A 16,638-nucleotide genomic window follows, 5' to 3' on the forward strand; every position below is an offset into this window, starting at 1 on the left:
AATATCTACTAAAACATCCTATCAATGAAAAACTCCTTTTCTGCTCATTTTTCCATCAACAGTCGGCTATTACCAAACAACACTCACGAATTGCTCGCTTTTAAATCCCAACTTCTCTCTCAACCAGAAACTTTCTTGAGTGCAGGTGAATTGGCTGCCTGGTTCTTTAGTTCCTAATAGATTGAAGGTTTGTTTTCTCTTTTTCTGAGAACACTCGCCTTTTACCTTTAAGTGCTCTTTCCAATCGTCCTTATCAGCAAGCAAAACCGTTTGATCCCACGCAGGATGCCTCACCGAGCACGAAGATTAAAGAGCATCCCATCAGAAGGTGATTACACTACGGCAAGAAGCGCAATCTCTTCCCAAAGTGGTTTATTTGAAAAGGTTGAGTTGAAAAACCTTTAAGAGAGAGTTCAAAACACCACAGACTTCTTTTTCCAGATGGTTGCTGAAATGGCCGTTTGTCATGTGCGTCGTGTTAGCTGTCAGGCAAATCTTCTTTGCTCTCGAAGGCGAGAAGATGGCTTTACTCCAGGACTTACACAGTAATTTCTCTGACTGTTCCTTCGCATCCCTGAGGTTAACATCAAAGCCCTCCTCCAAGGGCTGAAGCACCTCTCCTTTGAAGCCAGGCTGAGAGAGTTGAGGTTGTTGAGCCTGGAGAAGAGAAGGCTCCGAGGAGATCTTCCAGCAGCCTCCTAGTACCTAAAGGGGCTACAAGAAAGCTGAAGAGGGGCTTTGGACAAGGGTGTGTAGTGATAGGACAAGGGGCAATGGATTTAAACTGAAAGAGAGGAGATTTTGATTACATCTAAGGAAGAAATTCTTCAGTGTGAGGGTGGTGAGGCACTGGACCAGGATGCCCAGAGAAGTTGTGGCTGCTCCATCCCTGGAAGTGTTCAAGGCCAGGTTGGATGAGGCTTTGAGCAACCTGACCCCGTGGCAGGTGTCCCTGCCCATGGCAGGGGGGTTGGAACTAGGTGATCTTGAAGGTCCCTTCCAACCCAAACCATTCTATGATTCTATGAGAGCCCTTTTAGATGAAGGTTAAGTCCACACTGTGGCGGAGGGGAAGTCACTTTGGTAACTGTCGGGTCTTTATCCCTCATGGATCCAATACACATCCACTCATTCTTCAATTAAATATAGATTCCATCTCAAGTCCCCTCAGAAGCTGAGCTGCCACCAGCACACACACAACTACTAGTCACCATGCCGTAGCTGAAGTGTATCTTAAGTGCAGCGAAACACAGGGCAGGATGCTTCAAGTAAGTTCTTCATCGTGATGTACAGAAAGAGAAGAACACAAGATTTTTCTCGGGCATAAAATAATTTACAAAGTTATGAAAATAAAATAAAACCCAAAGTAAACATGGAGTAACTTTTGGAGCATGAAATGAGCATATATGATGGGGAATCATGCAAACACCGACGAATCTCTAGTGCTGCTATCACAGAAGAGCTATCTGCTGTGCACCTCCAGTCCACGTAGCTGGAACAACCCAGGCTGGTCCATTGTGTTTGCAATGACGGAAAACCCTCACAACCTCCTCTCTGGCTATTTTTCAAGGTCTTACATCATTTGCACCACTCTAAACGCGGTCCTCCTCTCCAGTTGATTAGGGCTTAACAAATTCACTTCGACCGGTGATGCAAAGAAGGCTCCAGCCTGTGTCTTCAGATGAAGATGAAAGGTAAAATACGGAGCTTTTTTATAAAACCAGTATTTTATTTTAGATGGTTGAGTAAGACCTGGAGGGGGTAAGATCCACAGACATCACTGTCAACACAAACGGAACTTCAAGACAACGAGCACCGTTATATAAATGTTGATACAACATCTATAAAAATACGGGGCAACAAAAGGCAGTTCTGGCTTCATGAGGAGAAGAACACAAGGTTGAGAACCACTTGCAAGATACTCATGACAACCTCAGATGTTCCTCCTCCCATCCAGAGGAGTCCCGCAGACTGTTGATGCCTACCTGTTGACGCCATCCCTGGAGAAGAAGACCGTGTACGTCTGGATGTTGCCTCGGGCTTCTGCAGGTGGGCGCCAGCTGAGACGGATGAATCGGCTGGAGACCAAAACAGGGACCACATCTCGGGGAGCAGAGGGGAGGACACTGGAACTTGGGACAGCTGAAGGGGAAGGAGAGGAGTCAGTCAGAGAGGCCGGTGGCATGGAGGTGTCGGGGTGAGCGGGAGGTACCGTGGTGGCCACGGCTGAGGTGGTATGAAACAAAGGACCAAGGTGTCACGGAAGAAGCGTGAATAAAATGACAAGGGATGAAAGAGAGAGAGAGAGAAAAAAAAAAACTAACAGTAAAATCACACCTGAAAAATACACCAGCCTCTAAATTGAACAGCAACGCGCAAAACTCGAGTAGGCTGCTTCCTCGGGATCCTCGGAAATAATTTCTTGTATGAGTGATGGGCGTGAGAAATTCATGTGTTCACTCCTATTTCACCGGTTTTGTCTCTTGTACCCCAAGCAGCAGCAAGATTGAACCTCAAAAAGAAGCACCAACTGACATCTCAAAAGCCTGAAGCCTATAAACCAACCGGTCTGGGAAGAGCAGAAACTAAGACGGGTGCTTCTGCACGCGACTCGTTAGATAATTGTGTCCAAGTGAGATAAAATGAAAAGAAAAAATGGACAACAAGACTTAACATTAACATTGGTCCCCATGGAAAAACATTCCGTCTACGTGCAAAGCTCAGATATGTCCATAAAACAGATTCAAGCAGTAAAATTTAGCTCAGATCAGCACCTATTTGTAGAGTTTAAGGGTTGCTGCCCACCAAACCTGTGTGAAAGCCGGTCTGCCAACATAAAGATATTACATTTATTTTTTAACAATCCTTTAAGTAATCAGCTGCCTCTTGATTTAGCACGGGCACCTGATGAAGCATCCACAGTCACCTAACCTTCTCCAAGGGCAAACCTGAGGGATAAAGTCCAACTTCACAGGCTGCACCAGCCCTGAAAAGCAGATGTTCACTGTTGGGGTCCCCAACACAAGGACATGGAGCTGTTGGAGCGGGTTCAGAGGAGGCCACAAAGATGATTCGAGGGCTGGAGCACCTCTGCTCTGGAGACAGGCTGAGAGAGTTGGTGCTGATCAGCCTGGAGAAGAGAAGGCTCTTGGGAGACCTTCTAGCAGGTTTCCAGTACTCCAAGGGGGCTACAGGAAAGCTGGAGAGGGACTTTTGACAAGGGCATGTAGTGATAGGACAAGGGGCAATGGATTTAATCTCAAAGAGGGGACATTTCGATTAGATCTAAGGAAGAGCTTCGCTCTGAGGGTGTTGAAGCACTGGACCAGGTTCCCCAGAGAAGTTGTAGATGCCCCACCCCTGGAAGTGTTCAAGGCCAGGTTGGATAAGGCTTTGAGCAACCTGGTGTAGTGGCAGGTGTCCCTGCCCATGGCAGGGGGGATGGAACTGGATGATCTTGAAGATCCCTTCCAACCCAAACCATTCTGTGATTGACACCGAACCCAAACCCAATTTGTACTTTTCGTTATTGCGAATCTTTCTTGGCCAGTCCCTGTGAGCGATTTCAGCAGTGTTCATTTACCGTGAGATCGTTAAAAGCGTTGTATTATCTAAACAACTGATGAAGAACAGCTTTGTGTAAAACCCATGACGTTCACTGAATATTATCTCACCGTTTTTTTCTGTTATCCCTAAATTATTATTAAAAGCCATTAACGTTGCCATTATTAATAACAAATATTATTACCCCTCACTTAGTGTGATCAATCCAAAATCAGAGGGGAATTAAAAGGAATTTCCCAGTGGCATTTCCAGACTAATGAGGTGTCGAAAAAGAAAAATAATAAGCCACGGTCTCGGCTCTTTTGGCTGCGAAGTTCTGATCCGTTATTTGCACTGAGATGGGGTTTAGGGTCCTTAGTCACGGGCCACCGATCTAAATACCGTGCAAACACAACACTCAAGTATAATTCCACGTACGTTCTTATTACGCCTCCACGATTATTTTGCTTAGTGGCCGGAACGAGAAGATTTAGGTTTCCAGTGTAGTCTATAGGTTGACTCATAAGCAGAAGCACATTGTCTTCTTCTAACGAGGGCTGCAGTAGGTGAACATCTCTAGAGAAGTACCACGATGGGATAAAAACACACAGGCAAACCTACGAGATTTTTCCAGTTGAGTTCCGGTACTTAAATCAAACACCGCAATTCCGAAAAAGTCCCGTGATTAAATATTTTGGCACCTGAGGGTCTGGAGAAACTTGGAGTTCTACCACAAAACACCCTGATTTGTGGTTCCTCCACCAAATATCCATCCTTTCAGTGGGGCATGGCAGCCTGGCTCCTCTCTTCCCATCAAAACTCATTGAGTACTCAGAAACTCGCATTATGATCAATGCACCAAGCACATGTTTTACTCCAGCTTCCAGCAAGCTCCATAGAGCTATTGCTGACAAAAGCAATTTCACTTTTATTGTCGCTAGAGATGAAACTGCAAACAGCTACAGCACAACAGCACAATATCAAGAGACAGAGAACTCAAAATTATCTCCACGAGTAATGTCTGAAACCCTTCAATCTTTCATCTGACTACATGAGCTCAATCCACCATGGTGAAACCATCTTCAACAAATGAAGAGGAGGTCCTGCTGACCAAGGTCTAAGGATGCTGGGTGTGAAAAGCTGCCTGGTACTGTTATTCCAGCAATATTCCAGGTGTGACTCTCCAGAAAAGGAGATATTTTAGTGGCTTCACTTATTTTTGGACAGCTGGTGTTCTCCAGGCTGGACAGCTGCAACTCTCCATGGCCATACACTACGTCTGTACACCCATCACTGCTGGGCCACCACAGCAATGGTGCTCTTAGCACAGGCACGGTCACTATCCACTATTTTATTTTCAAAAATCCCTATAAATGATACAAATTACTTTCCTATAATTTCTTTAACTGCAGCTAAATCAGAGATATTTCTCTTTTCATACCTGAGCTTGTTTCGGACACAGCTTGGCCAGCAGATCTCCAAGGGGAGACTCCAGACAGGTTGGTACGTGCACGCGAAAGACAAGCATGCCTGGAATGAACATCTGTCTGTGTATTATATTCCAGTTCTTTCCTTTTCCAGCTGAGACAAATCGCTGTTCGTGTTTGCGAGGGAAAAAAAAAAAAATCAATGGCAAATACAGCCTTAACGGCTCCTCTACGTTCATGGATTGAAGAGATCTTAATTAACTGATGCTATGCCGTAAAAAAAAAAAAAAAAAAAAATTTAAAGAAAACACGGGCAAACCCACCACTGAGCAGCTCCTGTGTTCAGAGAAACTCTGTTGCTCTCCCCCTCAGTGCCGCGAAGGCAGCGGCGGTGGCACCGCGCAGTTGACATCTGTCATCGTCAATTAGTCCCCGAGAAAAATGGGGAGGGCGAGGGGCAACGAGCTGTTGATTGCGAGAAATTCAATCATCCGCAAACGCTCCCGGAGGAGATGCTGGTCAGTTAATCCAGGCAGGCGCCTCCGACCCACCGAACAATAGATGCCGCCCACGGAAAAAGCTGAAATAATCTACAGGTTTTTAAAGCAGCCAAGGGATTTGGAAGACATTTCAAATATCAACAGTGTTAAGCAGCAAACAGAAATGTTGTCACAGCATCAGAGAATGGTTACAGTTGGAAGGGACCTCAAAGATCATCCAGTTCCAACCTCCCCTGCCATGGGCAGGAACACCTGCCACTACACCAGGTTGCCCAAAGCCTCATCCAACCTGGCCTTGAACACTGCCAGGGATGGGGCAGCCACAGCTTCTCTGGGCAACCTGTTCCAGTGCCTCACCACCCACAAAGTGAAAAATTTCTTTCTTAGATTTAATCTAAATCTCCCCTCTTTCAGTTTAAAGCCATTGCCCCTTGTCCTGTCACTATACACCCGTGTCCAAAGCCCCTCTCCAGCTTTCTTGTAGCCCTTTGGGTACTGGAAGGCTGCTAGAAGGTCTCCCCGGAGCCTTCTCTTCTCCAGACTGAACAGCCCAACTCTCTCAGCCTGTCTCCATAGCAGAGGTGCTCCAGCCCTTGGATTGTTTTCATGGCCTCCTCTGGACTCGCTCCAACAGCTCCATGTCCTTCAGCTGTTGGGGACCCCAGAGCTGAAGGCAGCACTGCAGGGGGGGTCTCAGGAGAGCAGAGTAGAGGGGCAGAATCCCCTCCCTCAACCTGCTGCCCACGCTTCTTTTGATGCAGCCCAGGACACGGCTAGCTTTCTGGGCTGTCAGCGCACATTGCTGGATCACATTGAGCTTCTCCTCACTCAACACCCCCAAGTCCTTCTCCTCAGGGCTGCTCTCAATCCGTTCTCCGCTCAGCCTGTACTTGTGCTTGGGATTGCCCCGACCCATGTGCAGGACCTTGCATTTGGCCTTGTTGAACTTCATGAGGTTCTCACAGGCCCAGCTTTCCAGCCTGTCAAGGTCCCTCTGCATGGCATCCCTTCCCTCCAACGTGTCCACCACACCACCCAGCTTGGTAGCATCTCCAAATTGCTGAGGGTGCACTCGATCCCACTGTCCATGTCACCAGCAAAGATATTTAACAGCGCCGGCCCCAATACCAACCCCACACCTTTTACAGCAACTTTTCCATGAAAGAATTCTGAGTTCCCCAACGGAACCACAGTCCACGAGACTTCTCCAGTCTCTTGATAAACTGCCAAAAACCTGTCAAGTGGTTTTGCTTTATTGAGCATCTTCTGTGTCTTGGGTCACACGACATCTAAGAGAAGAGCAACGATCAACTCAGGAGCTACTTTCTAGCAAACAACATCCATCTGGAAAGGAGCCAGTTTTGACCCACCCCAAAACCATCTATGTATTGACCACAAAGTCGAAACCAAAGACGGAGAAAGGAAAAAGATGGCTGTGTACTAGAAGTCTTTTGCCTGGGTTCTAGGTTGCCTGGGTTCAACCTCTACCTCTACAAGACTTTCAGCATATCATCAAACATCTAGGTAGTGAGGGTGGTGAGGCACTGGAGCAGGTTGCCCAGAGAAGCTGTGATTGCCCCATCCCTGGAAATGCTCAAGGCCAGGTTGGATGAGGCTTTGAGCAACCTAGTGTAGTGGAGGGTGTCCCTGCCAATGGCAGGGGAGTTGGAACTGGATCTTTGAGGTCCCTTCCAACCCAAACCATTCTATGATTGATCTTATAGCAGTTTTCCAGTACCTAAAGGGGGCCTACAGGAAAGCTGGAGAGGGACTTTTGACAAGGGTGTGTAGTGATAGGACAAGGGGCAATGGCTTTAAACTGAAGGAGGGGAGATTTAGATTGGATATAGGGAAGAAATTTTTTACACTGAGTGTGGTGAGGCACTGGAACAGGTTGCCCAGAGGAGCTGTGGCTGCCCCATCCCTGGAAGTGTTCAAGGCCAGGTTGGATGGGGCTTTGGGCAACCTGGTGTAGTGGAGGGTGTCCCTGCCCATTGCAGGGGGTTTGGAACTGGATGATCTTTGAGGTCCCTTCCAACTCAAACCATTCTATGATTCTATGATGTCTCTCGCACTGCTCCCGTCTTTTCCTGTTTGCACAATGAGACAATCATGCTTATTTTTCATTGCTTTTTTTTTTTTTTATTATGACATGAATGATGACATGCAACATTCCTTGGGCAGCCAATAAAGATCCCAAATCACTTCACTCAAGACAGGACACAACGTATAAGTAAACTCAGGAACGCAAAACGCTCAGATGTTACAGAAATAAAAGCATCAAAAGCGACTGATGAGGATGTAAGAGGCCTTTTTCCCTAAATATTGAGACTGATGAGGATCTAAGAGGTCTTTTCCCATAAATATCAAGACTGATGAGGATCTAAGAGGTCTTTTTCCACAAATATCAAGCCTGATGAGGATCTAAGAGGCCTTTTTCCATAAATATCAAGACCGATGAGGATCCAAGAGGTCTTTTTTCAAAAATGTCGAAAGAGACTTATGAGGATCTAAGAGGTCTTTTTCCATCTGCAATTGCCCAGGTGTCCCAACTACTTTTCTCTTACCACCACCTTTTTGCTGACATCAGAATTGCATCAATCCCATCACTTTGAGTTTCCTCTTCGGCCCATCCTTTTATCATATACTCGGTGTAAAATTGCGTAAAATAAGTGCTTCCATCCAACTTGAAAAAAAAAAAAAAACAAAATAGAGAGAAGAGAAACATCTGAGTCCAAATTTCCTGGAAAGTTCTAAGTAAGATTTTAAATAAGCTGGACAGCTCTTAAAACCACTTTCATTTGTGGTGAAGCATGTGTCACCACCTTCAGCGAGATGCCGGGAGAGAACCTCAGAGCAACGAGATCAACCGTGAAATCAGCCAATAATTCGCAGCCCGTGGTGCCACTCTGAAAGCTCCTCATTGCCACCAGTTGTTTCCAGTATTTGATAGCAAAAGCTATATGGAGGGGTCCTGGTGGGACCTCTCCACAGATACCCACCACCTCGGGAGGTGGGAAGAGTCAGTTGTTCCTCCTGCACCTCCAGGATTGACTCTGATAGCCCTTCTCTGCCCACCTGGTAGTTTTAAAGGGATTCCCAAAAAAAGTCATTGCTCTTCACTCATTTTCAGTTGTCCAACTGATAATAAATAACTCAAAAGGAGAGGACAGAAGGCAAGAGGTAGACAGATGGACACCCAGATGGTACGTTTACACAACCCTTGCATCTTCAGCAGTCTAAACCATGCTACAAGGCCATCAGTGAAAACCAGTTTGGTGGACCGGTGATGTGACGCGACGGTGCAGAGTGGGGTGATGATCGCGGCGCGACGGTGCATCAGGATCTCCGTCGCTGCTCATCAAAGCACCGAGAGCTCAAAACGGGTCCGTCAAGAGCGAGACAAGAAGCCCAGCGCAAAAGAGCAGCAGCTTTAATAGACGAAGACATGTTTAACGGGAAGGAAAGGCAATGCCTACCCAGGAGAAGAAAGTTGTGGGTGTTTTTTTATCTTCTCCATGTGTCATAGAAATGACTGGTTTAATAAAGTCTGCGAATCTTCAGCAGTGTAAGCAAAATCAGCCAGGAGCTGGAAAACTTCCAGGTGTCCTCTGCAAGATGTGCATCGCACACCAAGGTACCTTGAGGACAGAGCTTTTAGGAGAGGACAATTTGGGTTACATTGATCTTCCATGCTTTTAAAAAGCAACACTATGACTGTGCCCAGCATAAGAAATAATTTGTGGAGATGTCACTTCTTAACAGTAAAAGGTTCTCATAACCAGTAGGTGACGTGGCCGGTACCTTTGAGGTAAGCAGGCAGGCTCAGCATTCCACCATGGATGTACCTTCAGGAGCTCATGAATTATAGAATAGTTTGGTTTGGAAGTGACCGTCAAGATCATATCGTTCCAGTCCTCCTGTCATGGGCAAGGACATCTGCCACCACAGCAGGTTGCTCAAAGCCTCATCCAACCTGGCCTTGAACACTTCCAAGGATGGGGAAACCACAACTTCTCTGGGAAACCTGGTCCAGTGCCTCACCACCCTGAGGGTCAAGAAGTTCTTCTAATCAAAATCTCCCCTCTTTCAGTTTAAAGCCATTGCCCCTTGTCCTGTCACTACACACCCTTGTCCAAAGCCCCTCTCCATCTTTCTTGTAGCCCCTTCAGGTACTGGAAGGCTGCTAGAAAGTCTCCCCGGAGCCTTCTCTTCTCCAGGCTCAACAACCCCAACTCTCTCAGCGTGCCTTCACAGGAGAGGTGCTCCAGCCTCTCATAATCTTCATGGCCCTTCTCTGGACCTGCTCCAACAGCTCCATGTCCTTCTTGTGTTAGAGGCCTGAGAGCTGAAGACAGTACTGCAGGTGGGGTCTCAGAAGAGCAGAGTAGAGGGGCAGAATCCTCTCCCTCATCCTGCTGGTCATGGAGGAGCTTCACCACCTTCATAGTGAAGAATTTCTTCCTTATATGTAATCAAACTGATATAATAGACCAGGTTGTCCAGAGAAGTTGTGGCTGCCCCATCCCTGGAAGTGTTCAAGGCCAGGTTGGAAGGGGCTTTGAGCAACCTGGTGTAGTGGCAGGTGTCCCTGCCCATGGCAGGGGAGTTGGAACTAGATGATCTTGAAGGTCCCTTCCAAGCCAAACCATTCTATGATTCTTTGATTCTAATATAATATGTCGCAAAACAATGGTCTCATTAAAACAATGGGAAAAAATGGCATCACTTTCTGGTCCTGGCTAACACTGGAGAGACTCTCGGCTCCCAAAGCATCTTCTTTGGGATGTCTACAGCACCAGATCCACAATATTCAGTATTTCTCTCCCTAGACGTGCATAATGATGCAAAGTCCACACCAAGCCTGGGGCAATCAGAGGGAGGGGACAGGGGATGGTGCCATAGGAACCTCAGCTCTGTTTTTATTCAATACACAATACAACCTCTGAAGCAGTCAGTGTCCCTGTGAGGTGATGGGCTGCCCATCCAGTAGGTTCAAGGCTCAAAAGATTGATAGACACCAGGGAGAGAAGACACCAAAGGTTGTCTTCTTGTAATCTGCCCTGCATCAGCTTTGAGAAGTGAAATTATAGATGCTGCTAAACTGCAGGAGACCTGAAGCACTGACCTTAACTGGTCCTAAAGAGAGACTGAACACAAAATTAAATATTCCATTGACTATCAGAACGGCCAGACACAAAGACAGTAAAAGTCCTTATCCCTAAAACCAAATATTTAAGCCCTGGATTGAAACTCTTGTATGAAATCACCCTTCATGGTGATTTTTTAAAGAAAGCAAGCTTAATGAACATCCCATCTGCTTGTCTTTCAAACCTTCCAGGGCAGCTGTTGCATTTTAGCCAATTCTAACCAAATTTCTCAAGAGATTAGGGATCTCAAATAAAGGAAATCATCATGAGTTTAACGAAAATCAGTTCTTGGGTGCGGTGTCCCTACTGATCCAAAGGCTTCAAGAGGATCTCAATGACCCTTCAGCATCATATATGGCCTTGGTACGAAAAAACGTGCTCCTCGCTCAGCTGCCTCTTAGTAGGTGGTACTTGGGGGCATCAAAAGTGGTGGGTTGGTTGCGTATATACCTGCTAGAACCCTGGGATGTGCTCCAGGGGTAGGAGAAGGGGTCAGAAAAAGACCTCAACAAAGGTGATTGTGGTTTCGGGGCACAGTCTGGTAGGACTCAAGTCTCTACGAAAGCATGCTTCATTGGTTACGTTGCTCCCAGAACAATCGTTCCACCATACGAGTAACAAAATCAGTAATTAGGAGGGTTCCCAATCTGAATTAGTGCCTCCAATCTATAATAAACCTATTTGACAACTCGACAGCTGGCGGCGCTGCCACAGATTAAAAAAACCCCAAAGAGTCAGCAGAGATTTTTAGTGCCCTGTCCATTCTAAAAAATCATCTCCCCACCTCAGCCAGTTTAAAAAATAACATTTGATGGGTTAAAGACCAATTCTGAGATCATTATCGTGGGACAAAGCCCTGAAAAAAAAATATAGCAATATGTTATATATTTTTTAAGGTAAGTTTTTTTTTTTTTCCTTAGGAACTTGAATTTATAGACAAAAGTAAGAAAGCAGCAGAACTCATCTGTACATTAATGAAACTCACAGTGCCCCATTAGAAAAGTAGTTATTCTGAGACAACAGAAATTATATTTATAGCGCTGTGTAGTGATACTAATAGTTTTTTTAACATTATCTACTTTGCCATAGACTTAAAAAGAATTATACATAATGGTGGTAGTTATGGGAGCATCTTAAAAATTGCTGGGCTTTCTGCTATTCTAATTCTTTCTTCCATCACCTGTAATTTTCACCCTTTTCCTCACCTATTAGGTTGTAATTTTTCAAGGGAGAACCACCCACTAGTATTTTGTGAGGAGGATATGGGAGATCTAATGGGAAAAATACTTTACTCAGTAGAGGGGGAAAAAAAATAAAAAAATCATTTTGAAATTGTTTTGTTTTATAAAGGAGCTACTGAGTCAAAAGATGATCTGGAAGTTCTACTGAACGATCACATGGGGCATCTGGAAAAAATTATTTTGGTTCAAGTTACACGTTATTGAAGAAAAATCCCATCCCACCTGGACAAACGGGGACAGTAAGCGCGTGACAAGTGCCAGTGAGGAAGACTCTGATATCCTTCACGTGCACAAGGCCGACTCCTCACCAAGGATTGTTGAGCGTCACCCAAAAGGGTTTCCCAAACCTGCAAGTGGCAGAGGCAAGGTGGACAAGGAGAGGACCCACCAGTGGAGCTTCCACATGGTATAGCATGGACGGGGTCCATCAAGGAAAGAAGCAATGGGTGATGGTTTCCTGAGAGAGCTGGCGGATGTCATTGCCAAACCCCTGTCCATTATCTTTGGGCAGTCTTGGCTCACTGGGGAAGTTCCGCTGGACTGGAGGCTGGTGGATGTTACCCCCATTTACAAAAAAGGGTGGAAAGAGGATCTGGGGAACTACAGGCCTGTCAGTTTGACCTCGGTGAAGGGCAAAGTCATGGAACAGGTTATCTTGAGTGGTATTAATGAGCACATACAGGTTAACCGGGTGATCAGGCCCAGTCAACATGAGTTTATGAAAGGCAGGTCTTGCCAATCAAACCTGATCACCTTCTATGACAGGGTGACCCGCCTGGTTGACGAGGGAAGGGCTGTGGATGTAGTTTTCCTTGACCTCAGTAAAGCCTTTGATACAGTTTCTCATAGTGTTCTGGTTGAGAAACTGGTAACTGCTGGCCTGGATAGGCACACCCTCCTTTGGGTTAAAAACTGGCTGGATGGCCGGGCCCAAAGAGTGGTGGTAAATGGGGCTAAATCCGGCTGGAGGCCGGTCACCAGTGGGGTTCCCCAGGGCTCAGTGCTGGGTCCAGTTCTGTTTAACATCTTTATCAATGACCTGGATGAGGGGATTGAATGTACCCTCAGTAAATTTGCGGACGACACCAAGCTGGGAGGCTGTGTCGATCTGCTCGAGGGTAGGGAGGCCCTTCAGAGGGATTTGAACAGACTGGATCGTTGGGCTGAGGCCAATGGCATGAGCTTTAATAAGGCCAAGTGCAGAGTCCTTCACTTGGGGTATAAAAACCCCAAGCATCGCTATAGGCTCGGGGAAGAGTGGCTGGAGAGCTGCCTGGCGGAGAAGGACCTGGGGGTCTTGGTTGACTACTGGCTTGATATGAGCCAGCAGTGTGCCCAGGTGGCCAAAAAGGCCAATGGGATACTGGCGTGTATCAAGAATAGTGTAACCAGCAGGAGCAGGGAAGTGATCCTGCCCCTGTACTCGGCACTGGTGAGGCCGCACCTGGAATATTGTGCCCAGTTTTGGGCCCCTCGCTTTCAGAGAGATATTGAGCTCCTGGAGCGAGTCCAAAGAAGGGCGACTAAACTGGTGAAGGGGCTGGAAAATAAAACTTATGGGGAGCGGCTGAGGGAGTTGGGGCTGTTTAGCCTGGAGAAGAGGAGGCTGAGGGGAGACCTGATTACAGCCTACAAATACTTGAGAAGGGATGGTGGGGAGGTGGGGGAAGGGCTCTTTCCATTAGTGTTGGGTGATAGAACAAGAGGAAATGGGTATAAGCTTAGTCAGGGGAGATTCAGGTTGGATGTTAGGAAGCATTTCTTCTCTGAAAGGGTTGTCAGCCACTGGAAGAGGCTGCCCAGGGAGGTGGTTGAGTCCCCATCCCTGGATGTGTTTAAGAATAGGGTGGATGATCTACTTAGGGATATGGTTTAATGGGGATTAGGGATGGTTGGACTCGATGATCTCTAAGGTCTTTTCCAACATAGAAATCTACGAATCTATGAAATCTATGGTCAACCATGACAACGTTCTCCAGGGAAGCCTGCCCTGATCTTACGCTTCTCCCCACGCATCCTGTTAAGAGTGGTCAGGACAGGCTTTGGTCTGCCCAAGTCTATCTATTCTTGTGAACCGCAAGTTGCATAAATAATCCATGAAAGACCTTAAAATGATCAGAGTGAAACAGAAACAAAGTTTGGGAACACAAGCTCAGAGGATTTCAGATGGACTTCAGACGAGGCTTAGACACCCACATCTTCCAAGACAGAACCAAATGAAATCACTCTTTGTACACACAACTCTACACATAAAATTTCCCATTTTTTTTAAAACCTCAAGATAGATCCTTCACCGTTATAGTAAATACTTTCCGAATAACAAAAGCTATTGTGTCCCGCGTCCTCTCAAAAAACTGAGGAGCAGTGCTGCCTGTGAAGCTGCTGAGATACCTACACCACCTGACCAGGGCTGGAAAGCTGAGCAGCTCTGACATGTAGTTTTAAGTTTTCTACAGCAGGATCGGTGCTATAAGCTCTTATCAACAGAATCCTTATCAACTTTCACAAATATTAACACAAAATTCAGATATTTAGGACACTTAATTTTTTTTTAAGAAGTCGACAACTTCCACTTCCCCCCAGCTCTGTTCCTTGGAGAACATAATCTCAGGGCTTTGCTTTGAAACATTGCTTGCTTTCTTTTTCTCCTCGATAAGGCTTGGAAATAAAAAGGAGTTTCTTAGTCAAAAAATCCAAGGACCAAAGAAAGAATATTTCCTTTTGAAATATTAAATGCAATTTTAGCTTGAACTGTAATGATAAGCAAAAAAAAAAAAAAAAAGCAAGCTGCTGTGGTTGGGGTTACAGTTCCTCCTCGGATAAGAAGACAGACTTAAAGAGATGTTTGTAATTGTCAGGGAGCTTTAAATAATTGAGTAGTAAGACACAGCATGGGAGGGTGTGTTTTTATTGTGTAATAACAGCTCCCGATTCATTATTCATCATAATTATGATTATTAGTCTTGCAAGTTTTATACTGTTTCCTTTGAAAATTAACAAGACTGATAGTACGAGGAATGAGAATTTAGAATAACCCAGTTAATTTGGTTTTAGTTGAATACATTCCCCTGCATTAAGCTGGTAAACCAGAGGGAATACTCCTCCAACATGCAAAAGCAGAGAAAACAAACTCTTTAATAACAAAAAAAAATCAATTAAGACCTCTCGAGTTCAGATTAAAATAGTGTTTGGGTATGATCTGGCACCTCTTTGTCCTGAAGCCAAGGGCGAGCTCCCTGTTGTTTTCAAAGGTACAAAGTAGGCCCATATAAATCTATAAAGAATTAAAAATCGCCATCCACTGTTTGATGTTGGAGGGATGAATTATGCTGTCCTTATTCATAGTGAAGCACACTCAATGCTGCCAACACTTTGATACCAATAGGGCTCTCCGTTATTATTCCCAGCCAGCCAGAAGTGCTTTTCCTGTCTTGAGAAGAAATTTGAGATAAAAGAGAAAGAGAGAGACACGTTTCTGTATTTGGATGAGCCCGAGGTCTTTAAAAGTTGTTTTTTTTTTTTTTCAAGGAGAAATGGAGAAGGACCTACCGCCCAGAGCTGTGGGAGAATCCATCATCACACCAAGCCTCCAGCTCCATCATCCCCACCAAAACGAGCAAGCTACCTTCATGTCTCCTTGTGTGTTCTCAGAAAACGAGAGGACGAGTCCCCTTAGCTATACCCTCATTAACAACATTAACAGCGAAGCTGGAACGGGAGAGATCATCAGTGGAGAAGAAGACCTGAACGTGTCCCTCCTGTTAATACCATGCGTTAGAATGGGAAAAATTGAAACAAAGCAATGCAACCATTGCCCCATACCTGGAAGTGTTCAAGGCCAGGTGGGATGAGGCTTTGAGCAACCTGGTGTAGTGGCAGGTGTCCCTGCCCGTGGCAGCGGGGTTGGAACTAGATGATCTCTGAGGTCCCTACCCACCAAAACCATTCTATAATTCTATGATTCTATAAAAAAACACGATGAAGTCAGGTTGACTATGAGAAAGTTTTTCAATTGAGGTATTTCAAGCTGCGGTTAAGACGACAGAGAACTAAAGAAATTTTTTCCCCAAGAGTCCTTATGAGAGATGATCCACCACAGATTGCAGTCAGATGTAACCTATCCCCGACTCCCATCAGCCAGAGTTCTTTTCCAGCTATTTGCTGATGGGAAAATGGAACTAAATATTTCAACTGTCAGAGCTCTTCGGTGGAGGCCACGAAAGCTCAAACCCAAAGGGGCATGGGGTTTGTGCCACCAAGATCTCTAACTTCTCCAAAAGTAACTCTCTTCCACAGGGCAAGCTGGTGCATGCAAGAAGTTGTCTAAGGTGCCCAGAAATTTATGGAGGTTTAATCTTGGGTTGAAAATTTAAGAAAGTCAGTCGGAAACTTTGTTCTGCAATGTGGGAAAGGGTGACCAGTGAAATATGGGGGAAATCTGTCATGTTTTTTCACCTTTCACAGAATCATGGAATGGTTTGTGTTGGAAGAGACCTTCCAGATCATCTAGTTCCAACTCCCCTGCCATGGGCAGGGACACCCTCTACTACACCAGGTTGCTCAAAGCCTCATCCAACCTGGGCTTGAACACCTCCAGGGATGGCGCAGTCACAACTTCTCTGGGCAACCTGTTCCAGTGTCTTACCACCCTCAGAGTCAAGAAGTTTTTCCTTAGATTGAATCTAAATCTCCCTCTTTCAGTTTAAAGCCATTGCCCCTTGTCCTATCACTACACACCCTTGTTCAAAAGCTCCACCCCAGCTTTCTTGTAGGCCTC

At 45.7% G+C, this 16,638-nt stretch overlaps 1 protein-coding gene across 2 annotated transcripts in view; it reads right to left on the minus strand.

Moving 5' to 3' along the window:
* DCC (DCC netrin 1 receptor) overlaps nt 1–16,638 on the minus strand; it is a 561,273-nt gene that overhangs the window by 144,380 nt on the left and 400,255 nt on the right. For both annotated transcript variants that reach the window (XM_086628967.1, XM_086628964.1), the window contains exon 8: nt 1,986–2,142. In XM_086628967.1, coding sequence (XP_086485093.1) covers nt 1,986–2,142 — 157 coding nt within the window. The remainder of the gene's footprint in view (nt 1–1,985; nt 2,143–16,638) is intronic.

This window comes from Tauraco erythrolophus, chromosome Z (genome assembly GCF_009769465.1).
Source record: "Tauraco erythrolophus isolate bTauEry1 chromosome Z, bTauEry1.pri, whole genome shotgun sequence".
NCBI classification, from domain to species: domain Eukaryota; kingdom Metazoa; phylum Chordata; class Aves; order Musophagiformes; family Musophagidae; genus Tauraco; species Tauraco erythrolophus.